Genomic DNA, 16,142 nt, shown 5'->3' with positions numbered 1-16,142 from the left:
AATTGCTATTGCGCTCCACACTGCCCTCACCCACCTGGACAAAAGGAATACCTATTTAAGAATGCTTTTCATTGACTACAGCTCAGCATTCAACACCATAGTCCCCTCAAAGCTCATCACCAATTTCAGGACCCTGGAACTGAACACCTCCCTCTGCAACTGGATCCTGGACTTCCTGACGGACCGCCTCCTGGCGGTGATTGTAGGCAACAACATATCCGCAACACTGACCCTCTACACGGGGGCCCCTCAGAGGTGTGTGCTTAGTCCCCTTCTGTACTCCCTGTTCACCCACGAATGTGTGGTCACGCAAGACTCCAACACCATCATCAAGTTTGATGACGACACGAAAGTGGTGGGACTGATCACTGATGACGGTGAGACAGCCTATAGGTAGGAGGTCAGAGACCTGACAGTGTGGTGCCAGGACAACAACCTCTCCTTCAACGTCAGCAAGACAAATAAGCTGATCGTGGATTACCGGAAACGGAGGGACGAGCACATACCCATCCACATCAATGGGGCTGCAGTGGAACGGGTTGAGAGTTTCAAGTTCCTCTGTGTCCACATCACGAAGGAATTAACATGGTCCACACACACAGTTGTGAAGAGGGCACAACAGTGCTTCTTCCTCCTCAGGAGGCTGAAAAGCTTTGGCATGGGCACTCAGATCCTCAACATTCTACACCATTGCTGCACCATTGAGAGCATCTTAACTTTCTGGTACGGCAACTGCAAGGCCCTCGACTCTACAATGGGTGGTGAGTACAGCCCTGTACATCACTGGGTCCGAGCTCGCTGCTATCCAGGACCTCTATACCAGGCGGTGTCAGAGGAAGGCCCCAAAAATGGTCAGACTCCAGTCTCCCAATCCATAGACTGTTCTCTCTGCTACCGCACGGCAAATAGTACCAGTGCACCAAGTCTGGAACCAACAGGACCCTGAACAGCTTCTATCCCCAAGCCACAAGACTGCTAAACAAGACTACTAAATAGCTGATAAAATGGCTACCCGGACGACCTGCATTGACCTTTTTTGCGCTAACTCTCTTGCACTGACTCTATGCACACACACTGGACTCTTACCGACACACTCACACATACTTACACTGACACCCCAACACACACATATATACACACACATATACACTATGGTTCTCAGAGTTGTGGCTGCACAAGGACATGGATAATATACATCTAGCTGTTTTTTCCATGCATCGTCAAGACCTTACGACAGCGCTCTGTAAGGGTGTGTCTTTGTTAACATCAGCTGGTGCGCAATCTGTAATATTAAGGAAGTCTCAAGGTTCTGCACGCCTGAGTTAAGCTGTAAACCATACCATTTACCAAATAGTTTTCATCTATATTTTGCAGGCTGTCTGCATTGACCCTTTTTGCGCTAACTTGTTGTTTACGAAGCATGTGACGAATAACATTTTGATTTCACACACACACACACCTACACACACCCACACACACACACACACACACACACACACACACACACACACACACACACACACCTACACACACCCACACACACACACACACACACACACACACACACACACACACACACACACACACACACACACACACACACACACACACACACACACACACACACACACACACACACAGTCCCGTACCCCTTCATACATTCAACCTCCAGCTGTGTACTCCCTCTAGCACCAGGGTCAGCGCACTCTCAAATGTTGCTTTTTGCCATCATTGTAAGTCTGCCACACACACACACACTATACGATACATTTATTAAACATAAGAATGAGTGTGAGTTTTTGTCACAACCTGGTTCGTGGGAAGTGATAAAGAGCTCTTATAGGACCAGGGCACAAATAATAATATAATAATAATCAACAATTTTGCTCTTTATTTAACCATCTTACATATAAAACCTTATTTGTTCATCAAAAATGGTGAATAACTCACCACATGTTAAGGAGAAGGGTGTGCTTGAAAGGATGCACATAACTCTGCAATGTTGGGTTGTATTGGAGAGAGTCTCAGTCTTAAATCATTTTCCACACACAGTTTGTGCCAGTATTTAGTTTTCATGCTAGTGAAGGCCGAGAATTCACTCTCACATAGGTATGTGGTTGCAAAGGGCATCAGTGTCTTAACAGCGCGATTTGCCAAGGCAAGAAACTCTGAGCGCTGCCCTATCCAGAAATATGGCAGTGAATTCTGATTCAATTTTCACAGAACCACTTTTTGCAATTTTGATGAGGCTCTCTTGTTCAGATATCAGTGGACTGGAGGCAGGGAATGAAAGGGATAATGTATCCAGTTGTTTGTGTCATCTGTTTCGGGAAAGTACCTGCGTAATTGTGCACCCAACTCACTCAGGTGCTTCACTATATCACATTTGACATTGTCCGTAAGCTTGAGTTCATTTGCACACAAAAAATCATACAATGATGGAAAGACCTGTGTCGTCTTTGTTAATGCAGACAGAGAAGAGCTCCAACTTCTTAATCATAGCCTCAATTTTGTCCCGCACATTGAATATAGTTGCTGAGAGTCCCTGTAATCCTAGATTCAGATCATTCAGGCGAGAAAAAACATCACCCAGATAGGCCAGTCGTGTGAGAAACTCATCATCATGCAAGCGGTCAGAAAAGTGAAAATTATGGTCAGCAAAGAAAACTTTAAGCTCGTCTCTCAATTTAAAAAAAACGTGTCAATACTTTGCCCCTTGATAACCAGCGCACTTCTGTATGTTGTAAAAGCTTTACATGGTAGCTGCCCATATCATTGCATAATGCAGAAAATGCATGAGAGTTCAGGGACCTTGCTTTAACAAAGGTAACCATTTTCACTGTAGTGTTCAAAACATCTTTCAAGCTGTCAGGCATTCCCTTGGCAGCAAGAGCCTCTCGGTGGATGCTGCAGTGTTACCCAAGTGGCGTCGGGAGCATCTGCTTGCACACGCGTTATCACTTCACTATGTCTCCCTGTCATGGCTTTTGCGCCATCAGTACAGATACCAACACATCTTGAACCCCAAAGTCACAAAGCTGTCCAGTACTTTAAAAATATAATCTCCTGTTGTCCTGGTTTCCAGTGGTTTGCAGAAGAGGATGTCATCCTTAATTGACCCCCCATAAACGTAACGGACATATACCAGGAGCTGTGCCAGGCCCGCCACATCTGTTGACTCATCCAGCTGTAATGCATATAATTCACTGGCTTGTATGGAAAGCAGGTATTGTTTCAAAACATCTCCTGCCATGTCACTGATGCGTTGTGAAACAGTGTTGTTTGATGAAGACATTGTCTGTATAGTTTTTTGGTCCTTTTCCCCCAGCATTGTCCCAGCCATATCCGCGGCAGCAGGAAGAATTAAGTCCTCCACAATAGTATGGGGCTTGCCTATCCTAGCCCCTTGGTAGCTCACCATATAAGAAGCTTCTAGCCCCTTCTTATTAATGGTATCTGTTGCTTTCATACATGTCTTACTACTCGAAAGTCGTCTTTATTCTCGCTCAGAAAACTCCCGTGGCGTATTTCTCAAATTGTCACGTTTCGTTTCTAAATGTCTGCGCAAGAGTGAAGGTTTCCCGCGAGAGAGTAACGATTCATGTGATTGGATGTTAATTATTTTACTAGGCTACCTGTATTTGCCGTTGTGTTGTTATTTCTCTGAACACTAGATGGTTTAATTGTATTTTTGGCAGTGAAACGAGGCGTACCCCCGACGGCGTTGCCCCAGTTTGGGAATACCTGCTACACACAATACCCCATGATGACAAAGAAAAACGTTTTTTTTAGAAATGTTTGCAAATGTGTGTGTTTCGCTGTGTGTGGGAGGGAAAGGGTTTTCAGCATCCTATTACTTTGTCTTTCAGTCCCTGTTTCTGTTTCTCCCATTCCCCTCTCTCTCTCTCTCTCTCTCTCTCTCTCTCTCTCTCTCTCTCTCTCTCTCTCTCTCTCTCTCTCTCTCTCTCTCTCTCTCTCTCTCTCTCTCTCTCTCTCTCTCTCCTCTGCTCTGATCCCGCTCAGGAATAGGTCTTGTTGCTGTAAACACTGGTACATTTCCTCTTCAGCACAAGGTTGTGTTTGCGTTCAGTTTTTTTCCCTCTCATCTCATCTCAAGTGTAAGCAGCGCCAACTTCATCAGAGAGGAGTAAAGTCCCAGAAGGCTGAGGGAATTAGGAGACGAGAGAGAGAGAGAGAGAGAGAGAAAATCACACACTGCACGACTAGGAAAAACATAGGAGAACGAGGGCAGGAAGGAGGGAGGCTAAAGATAATCGCGTCGCAAGGTGTACAGGAGACACGTTGTGAGAGGGACTGAAAGAGGCGACAGATAGGGCAGTACTCTGTTACTATGACAAGCAATCAGAGGGTAGCCTAACACTCCAGTCCTCAGGTGCTGAAAACAGGCCTGACAGAGAACTCAACGTAGGCTGGGGGCTCCCCTCCATGGCTATTACTCTGAAAACTGTACCATGTGCAGTATTACAGCCGTCTGCAATGACCTGCCTTGTGGACACAATTAGAGGTTGAGTGGCCCACGTGTAATAGCTATTGTGTGTGTGTGTGTGTGTGTGCGCGTGTGTGTGCGTGCAGAGCACTGGTGTTGCATATCAGGTCTCAGGCTCACTGCTGCCCCTTTGTTAGCCCACCAGACATGTGACCCAATTCACTCTGCTTGCTCCCTCTACACACACACACACACACACACACACACACACACACACACACACACCCCTGGAGAGAGGAAAGCCATCGATCCTCTCTCTCTCAGGCAATTTACAGGCAAGAACCACAGTTTATTTACCAGACAGTAAAAAAAGAGAGTCTGGAGCATTTACTTCATGGTTAATTGGTGCCGTTAAATAGGCTGCATTCGGAATGTTTTGGGATGCCGCAAGGAGGTACACACACATACTCACACATTTCTCTATCCTCCATAGTTTTTTAGCAGATTGGTGACAATGTGTCTTTGTAGTGGGGAACAGAACATGCTTTTGGTTGGAGAGAGAGAGAGAGAGAGAGAGAGAGAGAGAGAGAGAGAGAGAGAGAGAGAGAGAGAGAGAGAGAGAGAGAGAGAGAGAGAGAGAGAGAGAGAGAGAGAGAGAGAGAGAGAGAGAGAGAGAGAGAGAGAGAGAGAGAGAGAGAGAGAGAGAGAGACATATATATTATTATATTGAACAAAGTCACACATCGATCCCAGTGTTTTTTAGATGAGTGTCTGGACTTGGCTCTGGCCAGCACTGGACCGGACAGTGGGGCTGTGTCCCGAAGCTCAGAAGATGATTGGACAGGAGGAGAGTCACGAGTTATTTACTTCTGTGGGCTTAGCTGATTGGTATCTGATTTGCGACAATCGTTTGGAAAGTTGAGCTGTATCTCATACAGTGTGGCTAACAGGGATTTCGGATCACACCATTCCCAGACAATTGATACACACACTTGACATGAGCCTGGCTGAAAGCACACGTACACTGGAGCTCATCCATGCACATAATGTTTGAATCATAGTAGCACAGCAACACAAGTCAACTGCATACATAGTTACTTTCAAACTGGCCCAGTGTATCTTTAGTGTACTCTGTTCGTATACTCCTAACAGTAGAGTGCATTTGAGTATGGATGTACTTTGTGTGCACACACACTTGCTGTTGAGGTTTGGGAAATGCCTGCGGCTTGTGGTATGTTTCAGGAAATGACATCATCCAGCAACAGTTGGTGCAGGTTTCTAATTTCCATACCAAACCCATGGAAATAGTCTGTCTGTTTGGGCTTGCCATAATGTTGGAAGAATTGTGTGCAATAAAGATGAATACAACAAGAAAACACAGGGCTATATTGTTGTCATAGACGGTGTATAGAAGAAGAACCAAAGTGTGTCTAAAAGTTGGAACGAGAGTAGGAAAAAGAGGATGATACAAGGAGGGGGAGAGTTGTGAGAAGAGATGAGGAATCGCTGACATGGATAGAAAAAGGGAAAGAGAGGAAAAGAGATACCTATAGGAGAGAGAACATGACAACTATGTACATACAATGAAAATAACTGACACAGAGTTTGAGAATGGAGAGATGAGATGAGCACTTTTGGAAAACCTTGTACTCAGATAATGTCTGATAATGTGAGTCTGACTTGAATTTGTACAAGTGTCACAGCAAAGTACACATGGGAATACAATGTCAGACATTTTGTATTTATGCAACAACAATGTGTTATCACTGTGCTTGATCTAATAGCACAACCAAATGACCTGGATTGCAGTTGAGATGACATGAAAAGTGCCACAGTGATCAACGCTGTTCAAGATTCTGTGCAGATTATTATAGACATATTGTGAAGACTTCCACTGACCCGCGACCTTTACATGATATCTTGAACCTGCACACGTTCTAGGATTACAGATGAAGACATTTATAGTTACATAACCTTAAAATGTGGCCATGGATGTGGTTCTCATTTGAAGGTTGAGTAAATACTGTTCCATTAGTTTGTAATGATAGACAGGCTACTTAATGTATTGTAAAAGGGATATTGATTGTGTTTGTTTGTCAACGCAACGAAATATCAACATTTGAAGGAGATGTCTGTTTTGTGCCACTGAGCCTGGCTTTAATTCCATGTCTACAAATTAAAAATGGATATGTTGGATTCGTGTCTCCATCTCAACCAAAAATCGAATGGCATTTAAAGTTTGATTTGATTTAGTCCTATTCTTTAACTTAGATTTTTGGTTGAGATGGAGACATGAATTCAACATATTAATTAACAATTGAAGATTACTTTTGAAATCAATCAAAGCTTGAAACCCTAGGCCTGTATTGTCTATTTTTAGTTGAACCCTGGGTTAAATTGAAACAATAGCTGTTGATGACTCATCAATATTTAGGCCGATGTTGGATTTGCTGATACATGACGTAGAAAAGATGGTTCCATTTCATTTGCTCTGTTAAATCTACCTTTTGGAATGCCTTTGATAGCAACAGTGAATCTAGTTATAGTAAGAAATCTTTTGCTAATCATTCTCACGATAGCACATTGCTATTAGTCAGTGACAAATATGGAAGTCAAGTAGGACTGGACTTGGTTAAAACCCTGGATGGGAGATCAAATGGATAGCTGTACATAAATCAATTCTCCAGTAGGAGGTACTGCCCAGCTTATTTTTTATTTGTTTTGATAATGTTGGAGATCTGACATTGTTTCAAAGGTACAAATTCAACAAATTTTATAAAATGTTTGTCTATGTTAAAAATTGGTTACCATGATAACATAATCCTGTGGTTAAAATTAAACCCTCAAAACAACAGTTGATGATTTTTTTTCAAATCCAATGTATTTTCCATATAGATTCCACGTCACTATTTTTGACAAATCATGTGTATTGTGGGATGTGTATTGTGGGTTTGCATGGTAGTGCATGTGAGTCTGTAATATTTTTTTCACAAGCACAAATTATTTAGTATCGAGCATTTGTACAGCACAGGAGGTTGGTGGCACCTTAATTGGAAAGGACGGGATCATGATAATGGATGGAGCGGACCGCGTGGAATTGTATCAAATCATCAAACAGACATTATTATGAGCCGTCCTCCCGACAGCAGCCTCCTGTGTTGTACAGGCAGGCTATTTGATCATAATTGTTTCGACTGTTCGTGAGTGCGTGTTCGCGTGGGAGCGCTTGCGCGTGTGTGTCGGTTCATGGACATGAAAGAATATGTCTACCACCGCAGGTCCTGGCTTACTCTAGCATAGTTAAACATCAGTAAAACGTTAGAGTTTACACGTTGAGCCACCACACATAAACACGTAGCACTGAAGCCACTCAAAAGTGGAACATCAGAGTACACACACACACAGCTTTGTTTTTGTGAATTTTTGGGGAGTAAAAATGTGTTTCCATTCAAAATCCTATTTTCCATAACCCTTAACCCAACCTTAACCCTAATCTAACCTCTAACGCTAAACCTAACTCCTAATCCTAACCCAAACGTTAAACCTTTCAAATTTGTATTGTTTTCCTACCTGTCAGGACGTTCTGGTGGCTTGTCAGGACATTGTGGTCTTGATAATGTAGGAAAACATGTACACACACACACACACACACACACACACACACACACACACACACACACACACACACACACACACACACACCAAGCCAGCTCTACTGGTGGGCCCTCATTTGGGTCATGAGAAATTCAATTAACAACACTGAGCAATCAATGTTCACAGTGCCTATGGCTCAGCACACCACACCACACCACACCAGGCTGCATGGCTATTTCTGTTGGGGTAAAACCTTTACTCCAGGGGTAGACAACTAGATTCAGCCGCAAGACGATTTTTGTCGATGTGGATGGTCGGGGGGTCAGAACATAATTATAATATTTTTTACACTGCAAATTGACCACAACTAAGCCCAAAAATAGATTTTTTTGAAAATAAGAATCATTATATACCTTGATTACATTGAGACACGATCACATATGTCTCTTTTTTATTTTTTATAATATATTTTTTTTAAATGATCACTCACAGGCCGGTTTTGGCACGCGGGCCGCCGGTTGCCTGCTTTTGTCTTCTCCATGATCCCATGGGAAAACAGAAAAACAACACAGTTGGGAAACCATAAAGATCCTGTAATCTAAATCCTAATTTAAATGCAATCCACAGGGGAAGATTACTCATAGTTTCGTTTAGGTGTGCACTCTAGTTAGCTCCATAGAAAAATAATGACTATATTCTAATTCTATGTGTAATCAACAGCAAGAACAAGGCTCTGGTGAGTGGTGAACAGCAGAGCTAGTGTTACCATGGGAATGATTAGGGTGTGATGGTGATGGTAAAACACTGGTTGATTGAATTCTTTGGAAGCCATTTTTGTTACGTAAGGAGGAATCTGAGCAGTATGTGTTCCCATCCAGCCCGTGAGGTCATCGTGTTCAATAACTATACCATTAATAGGCTTATGGGAGAGCTCAGCCCACCGCTGTATGCTTTGCCCACAGTGAATTATCAAGCTAATCTCTCTATATTACACAACACAGATGGACACACTTTCTTTCTGGCTGTCTCCCATTTTGTGAAGCTATCTCTCTTTCTTTGTCCTCCTCTCACGCACTGTCTATTTTTATAGATCTAGCTATCTCTCGCTCCCTCTTTCTCTCCCTTTATCTCTCTCTTCTCCAGCTGAGAGAGAGAGAGAGAGAGAGAGAGAGAGAGAGAGAGTTGCTTCCTTGTCTTTGGAGCAGTATAGTGCTTGGTGAATGAATGGCTCCCAGGCAGAGGTGAACGTGTGGCCAGGCAGGCTGCAGGCACAGAAAACCCCCCCATTCCAGATGGACGGATGAAACTGTATCACCGCTAGCCTAATCACCTCTCCGCTCCTCCCCCTCTCACTCTTTCATCTCTCATCCTCTCTCATTCTCATCCTCTCTGTGTCTCTCTGTCTGTCCTCTTCATCCTCCCATCCTCTCGGACAGGTTTTGGAGAGGCTGAAAATGAACCGTCCCTCTCACAGGCAATTCAGACAGGAGTGTGTGTGTGTTAGAGACACACGTACACATTACACACAGCGACAGGGGTGTGTGTGAATGTGTCTGTTGCCTTCTCTCCAAGTTAATCTCTTAAGAAGAGGTGTGGTTCTCTCTCTCTCTCTCTCTCTCTCTCTCTTTCTCTCTCTCTCTCGCTCGCTCTCTCTCTCTCTCTCTCTCTCGCTCTCTCTCTCTCTCGCTCTCTCTCTCTCTCTCGCTCTCTCTCTCTCTCTCTCGCTCTCTCTCTCTCTCTCTCTGATCCCCAAGCAGATTTTCATCGCATGTTCTGTTAGTTTAATTCTCCTCCGCTGCTGCTGCTGCCGCTGCGAGTCTCAGGGCGTTCTCTTTTTCGCATTTTTGAACACCCATCATCACCATCTTCATCATCTCTCCACTTCTTCTTCTACTGCTCTCTGCCTCTTCTTCTGCTTTCACTGGTCTGAGATGAGTTTGAGCGCTGAGATGGGGGAGGCCATCGAGCTAAGGTGAGTGTTTGTGGCTGGGGGGATTGGGGTGGGGGGGGGGGTTAGAGTAGGATAGGCTGATGTGTTGCAGTAGCTGTGAACACAGGTCAATAGCCTAGCTCTAGCGTGTGTGTAGTTAGCGATAGCATTAGCCTCGGTTATTATTGGCCATAGCCATTTCAGCAGCTGTCAAAACTGATGGGGCGTCTACTGGCTTATTCCAAGAGCTCATAGTCTTAGCAGCTCTATTAGCCCCCGCGCCCATATGGAGCAGATTAGAGTCTCAGTTGATATGTTTATGTGCCGCGTGTGCGACATTAAATGTTTAGGGATGTTTTCATAGCAGAAAAGGAGGAATCTTAGTAGAAGAAGTAGCAGCAAAAGCCAAGTTAAGCAGACACAGGAGAAAAGTGGGACTGTTTTTGTCTTTTTGTTTGAGTGATTGGCAATGCAACACTTCTCTTATGTTGAGAAAAGGGAAATGTTTTTCACACGTTATTTCCTGCAGTGTGTGTTTGAGAAGGGTGAGATGTGAGTGCTGTCTGCACACTTGCTCTTGTCTGAATGACTCCTTGTGAATTAGAGAGCCTGTGGTTGATAAGAGCATGTGAGAGGTCTTCACATGGCTGCTGTGTTTTTACATTAGTCCTGCTGTTTAGGGAGCCCCTACAAACACACTGGACCAGCTGGACCGCCATGCCCGCTCTCTTTCTCCCCACCTACAAGGGCACAGGGGGATTTAGGTGTTTTTGTTGTTAATCTCCATGTCTTGGAGCACACACACAGGCATGTGTATCTCATCTTCACTCAGAGGCCCTTGGCTGAGAGCTTAGCCTGTGAAGAAAGGGAGGGACAGAGGAGTGTGACTAAGCTGAGGGCACAGCTGTGTGTTTGGGAGGGACATTACATTTATCTTTATTTAACAAGTCAAGTCAGTTAAGAACAAATTGTTATTTACAATGACGGCCTAGGAACAGTGGGTTAACTGCCTTGTTGAGGGGCAGAACAACAGATTTTTACCTTGTCAGCTCAGGTATTCGATCTAGCAACCTTTCGGTTACTGTCCCAACGCTCTAACCACTAGGCTACCTGCTGCCCCTAACATTTGGTAGGATTTACTCCACCCACACAGATAAGTCAAAGTGTTCTGATTTTGTAGCAGGTCTATGAGATGAGAAAAGGTGACATGGCACATAGGCTCTACTTGCACCATATGTCTCTGTGTCCCTGGCATAGAACGTCTTACCTTCACATCACAAACATATACCGTATTACCGTTACCCTTTAGCTTGTTATTCCCAAACCTCAATGCTCCTAACAGGTCTCACTGTGGTTGTATCCCAAATCAACACCCTATTCCCTATGTCAGTGGTTCTCAATCCTGGTCCCTGGGACCCAAAGGGGTATACATTTTGGTTATTGCCCTAGCACTACACAGCTGATTCAAATCATCAAAGCCTTTTGATGAGTTGATGATTTGAATCAGTCAAAAGTAGTGCACTACACAGGGAATAGGGTGGCATGTGGGACATGTCCACGTGTCTCTCAGTGATCTTATCTGAAAGGCAGATACAATACTGGATCATTGTTGGTCTCAAGTTGCTCCTGTCCTGTTTGATATTGATGTCCTTGATGAGTCATCACTTTGAGATCACTTGGCAGAGATGCTGGTTGGGAAAGCAGGTTGATTTGTTGCCAGAAAATGAAATGACACTACTTAGACACTGCTGCTGTAGCTTTACTGTAAACACATGACACTCCTTAGACACTACTGCTATATCTTTACTGTAAACCCATGACACTCCTTAGACAATGCTGCTGTAGCTTTACTGTAAACACATGACACTCTTAGACAATGCTGCTGTAGCTTTACTGTAAACACATGACACTCCTTAGACACTACTGCTATATCTTTACTGTAAACACATGACACTCCTTAGACACTGCTGCTGTATCTTTACTGTAAACACATGACACTCCTTAGACAATGCTGCTGTATCTTTACTGTAAACACATGACACTCCTTAGACAATGCTGCTGTATCTTTACTGCAAATGCATTCTGATAGATGCTTTGATAAATTTGGTTGGCACTAAATAGTAATGACTGTAATAGGAAGTCAATTTGCTCTCTCCTAGTTAGCAGTATGTATGTTTGGTAGTACTGGTCTGGGTGAATGTATGTTTGAGAACTGGAAAGTCACTGCTATGGAATCACTATGGAAATTCCAACTCGGCTTTGTCAGTTGGCACACTCACTCGACCCCTTCTTCGATGATGTGTATATATAATGGAAACAGAGAGCAGAAGATCCCACGCACGCATGCACACATGTCCACACACACACACACACACACACACACACACACACTGAAGCTCGACCCCATCCACATACACATGCAGACGGTTATTTTGACCTGTAGCCTTACATGCTGACCAGACTGCACACGTTGATTTTGTCCACCCACACCAGATGCGATGACGACACGCAGGTTGAAATATCAAAACAAACTCTGAACCAATTATATTAATTTGGGGACAGGTCAAAAAGCATGAAACATTTATGGAAATTAAGCTAGCTAGCTTGCTGTTGCCAGTTAATTTGTCGTTGGATATAAACATTGTTATCCTCTATGGGCTAGGTGGGACGCTCGCGTCCCACCTACGTAACAGCCACTTGCAGCCTGTGGCGCGATTTTCAAAACCTTAGAAATCCTATTACTTCAATTTCTCAAACATATGACTATTTTACAGCTATTTAAAGACAAGACTCTCGTTAATCTAACCACACTGTCCGATTTCAAAAAGGCTTTACAACGAAAGCAAAACATTAGATTATGTCAGCAGAGTACCAAGCCAGAAATAATCAGACACCCATTTTTCAAGCCAGCATATAATGTCACCAAAACCCAGAAGACAGCTAAATGCAGCACTCACCTTTGATGATCTTCATCAGATGACAACCCTAGGACATTATGTTATACAATACATGCATGTTTTGTTCAATCAAGTTCATATTTATATCAAAAACCAGCTTTTTACATTAGCATGTGACGTTCAGAACTAGCATACCCCGCAAACTTCCGGGGAATTCGCTAACATTTTACTAAATTACTCACGATAAACGTTCACAAAAAGCATAACAATTATTTTAAGAATTATAGATACAGACCTCCTCTATGCACTCGATATGTCCGATTTTAAAATAGCTTTTTGGTGAAAGCACATTTTGCAATATTCTAAGTACATAGCCCAGGCATCACGGGCTCGCTATTTAGACACCCGGCAAGTTTAGCACTCACCATAATCATATTTACTATTATAAAAGTTTGATTACCTTTTGTTGTCTTCGTCAGAATGCACTCCCAGGACTGCTACTTCAATAACAAATGTTGGTTTGGTCCAAAATAATCCATCGTTATATCCGAATAGCGGCGTTTTGTTCGTATGCGTTCCAGACACTATCCGAAATGGTAAAGAAGTGTCGCGCGCATGGCGCAATTCGTGACAATAAAATTCTAAATATTCCATTACCGTACTTCGAAGCATGTCAACCGCTGTTTAAAATCAATTTTTACGCCATTTTTCTCGTGAAAAGCGATAATATTCCGACAGGGAATCTCCTTTTCGGCAAACAGAGGAAAAAATCACAAAGGCGGGGCGGTCGGGTCACGCGCATAAGCCCAGAGTCCCTTGATCGGCCACTTGAGAAAGGCGATAATGTGTTTCAGCCTGGGGCTGGAATGACGACATTCTGTTTTTTCCCGGGCTCTGAGAGCCTATGGAAGACGTGGGAAGTGTCACGTTAGAGCAGAGATCCTTAGTAAAAGATAGAGATGGAAAAGAAGTTCAAGAAATGGTCAGACAGGCCACTTCCTGTAAAGGAATCTCTCAGGTTTTGACCTGCCATTTGAGTTCTGTTATACTCACAGACACCATTCAAACAGTTTTAGAAACTTTAGGGTGTTTTCTATCCATATGTAATAAGTATATGCATATTCTAGTTACTGGGTAGGAGTGGTAACCAGATTAAATCGGGTATGTTTTTTATCCAGCCGTGTCAATACTGCCCCCTAGCCCTAACAGGTTAATTTACCTGAAATGCACAAGGTCCTCTACTCCGACAATTAATCCACAGATAAAATGGTAAACCGAATTCGTGTCTAGTCATCTCTCCTCCTTCCTTCAGGCTTCTTCTTCTTATTATTATTTTGGACTTAATATGGCGGTTGGCAAACAACTTTAGGTGCATTACCGCAACCGACTGGAGTGTGGACCTAAGTTAATCTTTCAACCCCCGTGGGTATATGCTCCTAAAAACCAATGAGGAGATGGGAGAGGCAGAACTTGCAGCGCGTTAAGCGTCACAAATAGAACCAATTTCTATTTTAGCACCTGGCCACGCAGACACGTGCGAGCAGTGTGGGTGCAATGATTGAATAACATGTATGTGTACATTTATTTTTGCAACGTTCGCGCAGAATAGCAAGACATTGTTTACTGTGCCATACATTACAAAAGGATTCAGGAAGAGCTCTGAGCTGTAAATGTTACTAATCTTCTGGAGAGAAAAATGCTGCCTCTGCAGAAACAAGACAAATACTGATAAGGCACATTTAATGCCTTTCAGCATTATGACTTAATGCATTTAACATTTGTTTGTTTTTTTGCGCCCTCCTTCACGCTTGCTGTTTGCGCTTGAAATGTGTCTCCACGGCCATAAATAATAAATAACGTGACAACTTTAAAGATATTCCCATGACTGCGTTGTTGTGTTCAGTACTAATATGGTGCTCTATTAGTGGGTTTGTGGAACTACTTCCAGAGAGTCCCACCACCTCACCTGTTGTCATGGTGATGCAGCTTATTCATGTACTTTATACGCTGAGGAATCCCAGAGACCAGCAGAGCAGAGCAGTGTGAGTGACAGGCAGTCAGAGACCAAGGCAGGGCATCACTCTCATTATACTAACTGACTTACTCTCTGACCAGCCTGTGGTTCAGTCTAATTGAGTTTGGGCCTTGGACCTTCTCAGCAGTGGTCTTCCCAGAAGCCCCTCGGCCTGTGGCTTCTTCTTCCTAATTGCATTAGGGCCACAGGAAGGACTGATGGTGGGTTGTGTCGCAGCCTGTTTAAAGCTAATTATGTCTGTTGCCATGCCGAGGTACATCAACTATCTGACCACAATAACAGATGCCCTGTGTGTTCTGACCCCCACACCCATCCGGGTCATCAGAGGTGTAAAGTAGTTAAGTAAAAAATATTTTAAAGTACTACTTAAGTAGTTTTTTGTGGTATCTGTACTTTACTTTACTATTTATATTTTTGACTACTTTTACTTTTACTTCACTACTTTCCTAAAGAAAATAATGTACTTTTTACTCCATACATTTTCCCTGACACCCAAAAGTAGTCGTTACATTTTGCATGGCTAGCAGGACAGGAAAGTGGTCCAATTCAGGCACTTATCAAGAGAACATCCCTGGTCATCCCTACTGCCTCTGATCTTGCGGACTCACTAAACACAAATGCTTCATTCGTCTGAGTGTTGGAGTGTTCCCCTGGCTATCCGTACATTTAAAAAACAAGAAAATGGTGCCATCTTGATTGCTTAATATAGGGAATTTGAAATGATTTATACTTATATACATTTTAGCAATTACATTTACTTTCAATACTTAAGTATATTTAAAACCAAATACTTTTAGACTTTTACTCAAGTAGTATTTTACTGGGTGACTTTTACTTGAGTCGTTTTCTATTAAGGTATCTTCACTTTTACCCAAGTATGACAATTGGATTCTTTTTCCACCACTGCGGGTCATCCGGGTCACCGCTGTTTGGAAGTGTGGGTGGGGGGTAAGATTGTGTGTGTGTGTGTGTGTGTGTGTGTGTGTGTGTGTGTGTGTGTGTGTGTGTGTGTGTGTGTGTGTGTGTGTGTGTGTGTGTGTGTGTGTGTGTGTGTGTGTGTGTGTGTGTGTGTGTGTGCGCGCGCCGTGTGTGATGTGTTTGTGTTGTATCAGAGGTTATGTATCAGTATAATCTGCTGTACATCAGAGTCCACAGTCCTGGCTGTCGCCCACACTGCCATCACAGCCTACACAAGGCATGCATGCTCCACGTTACTGTGTTGGAGGGTGATTGAATTAC

The 16,142-nt window shown here is 43.4% G+C and overlaps 1 protein-coding gene across 3 annotated transcripts in view; it reads left to right on the top strand.

Annotated features, from left to right (window-relative positions):
* The window catches only part of LOC106580830 (numb-like protein), a 63,524-nt gene that overhangs the window by 16,954 nt on the left and 30,428 nt on the right, over window positions 1-16,142 (top strand). Inside the window, exon 1 of one of the 3 annotated variants that reach the window (XM_014162295.2) lies at window positions 9,729-10,013. The exons of the other annotated variants lie outside the window; for them this stretch is intronic. Within the exon in view, the coding sequence (XP_014017770.1) occupies window positions 9,973-10,013 (41 nt within the window). The 5' untranslated portion in view covers window positions 9,729-9,972. Of the gene's footprint in view, window positions 1-9,728; window positions 10,014-16,142 lie in introns of those variants that run through there. 3 annotated transcript variants of the gene reach the window in all.

Source organism: Salmo salar, chromosome ssa20, assembly GCF_905237065.1.
Source record: "Salmo salar chromosome ssa20, Ssal_v3.1, whole genome shotgun sequence".
NCBI classification, from domain to species: domain Eukaryota; kingdom Metazoa; phylum Chordata; class Actinopteri; order Salmoniformes; family Salmonidae; genus Salmo; species Salmo salar.
This window is presented reverse-complemented; position numbering and strand designations above follow the sequence as displayed.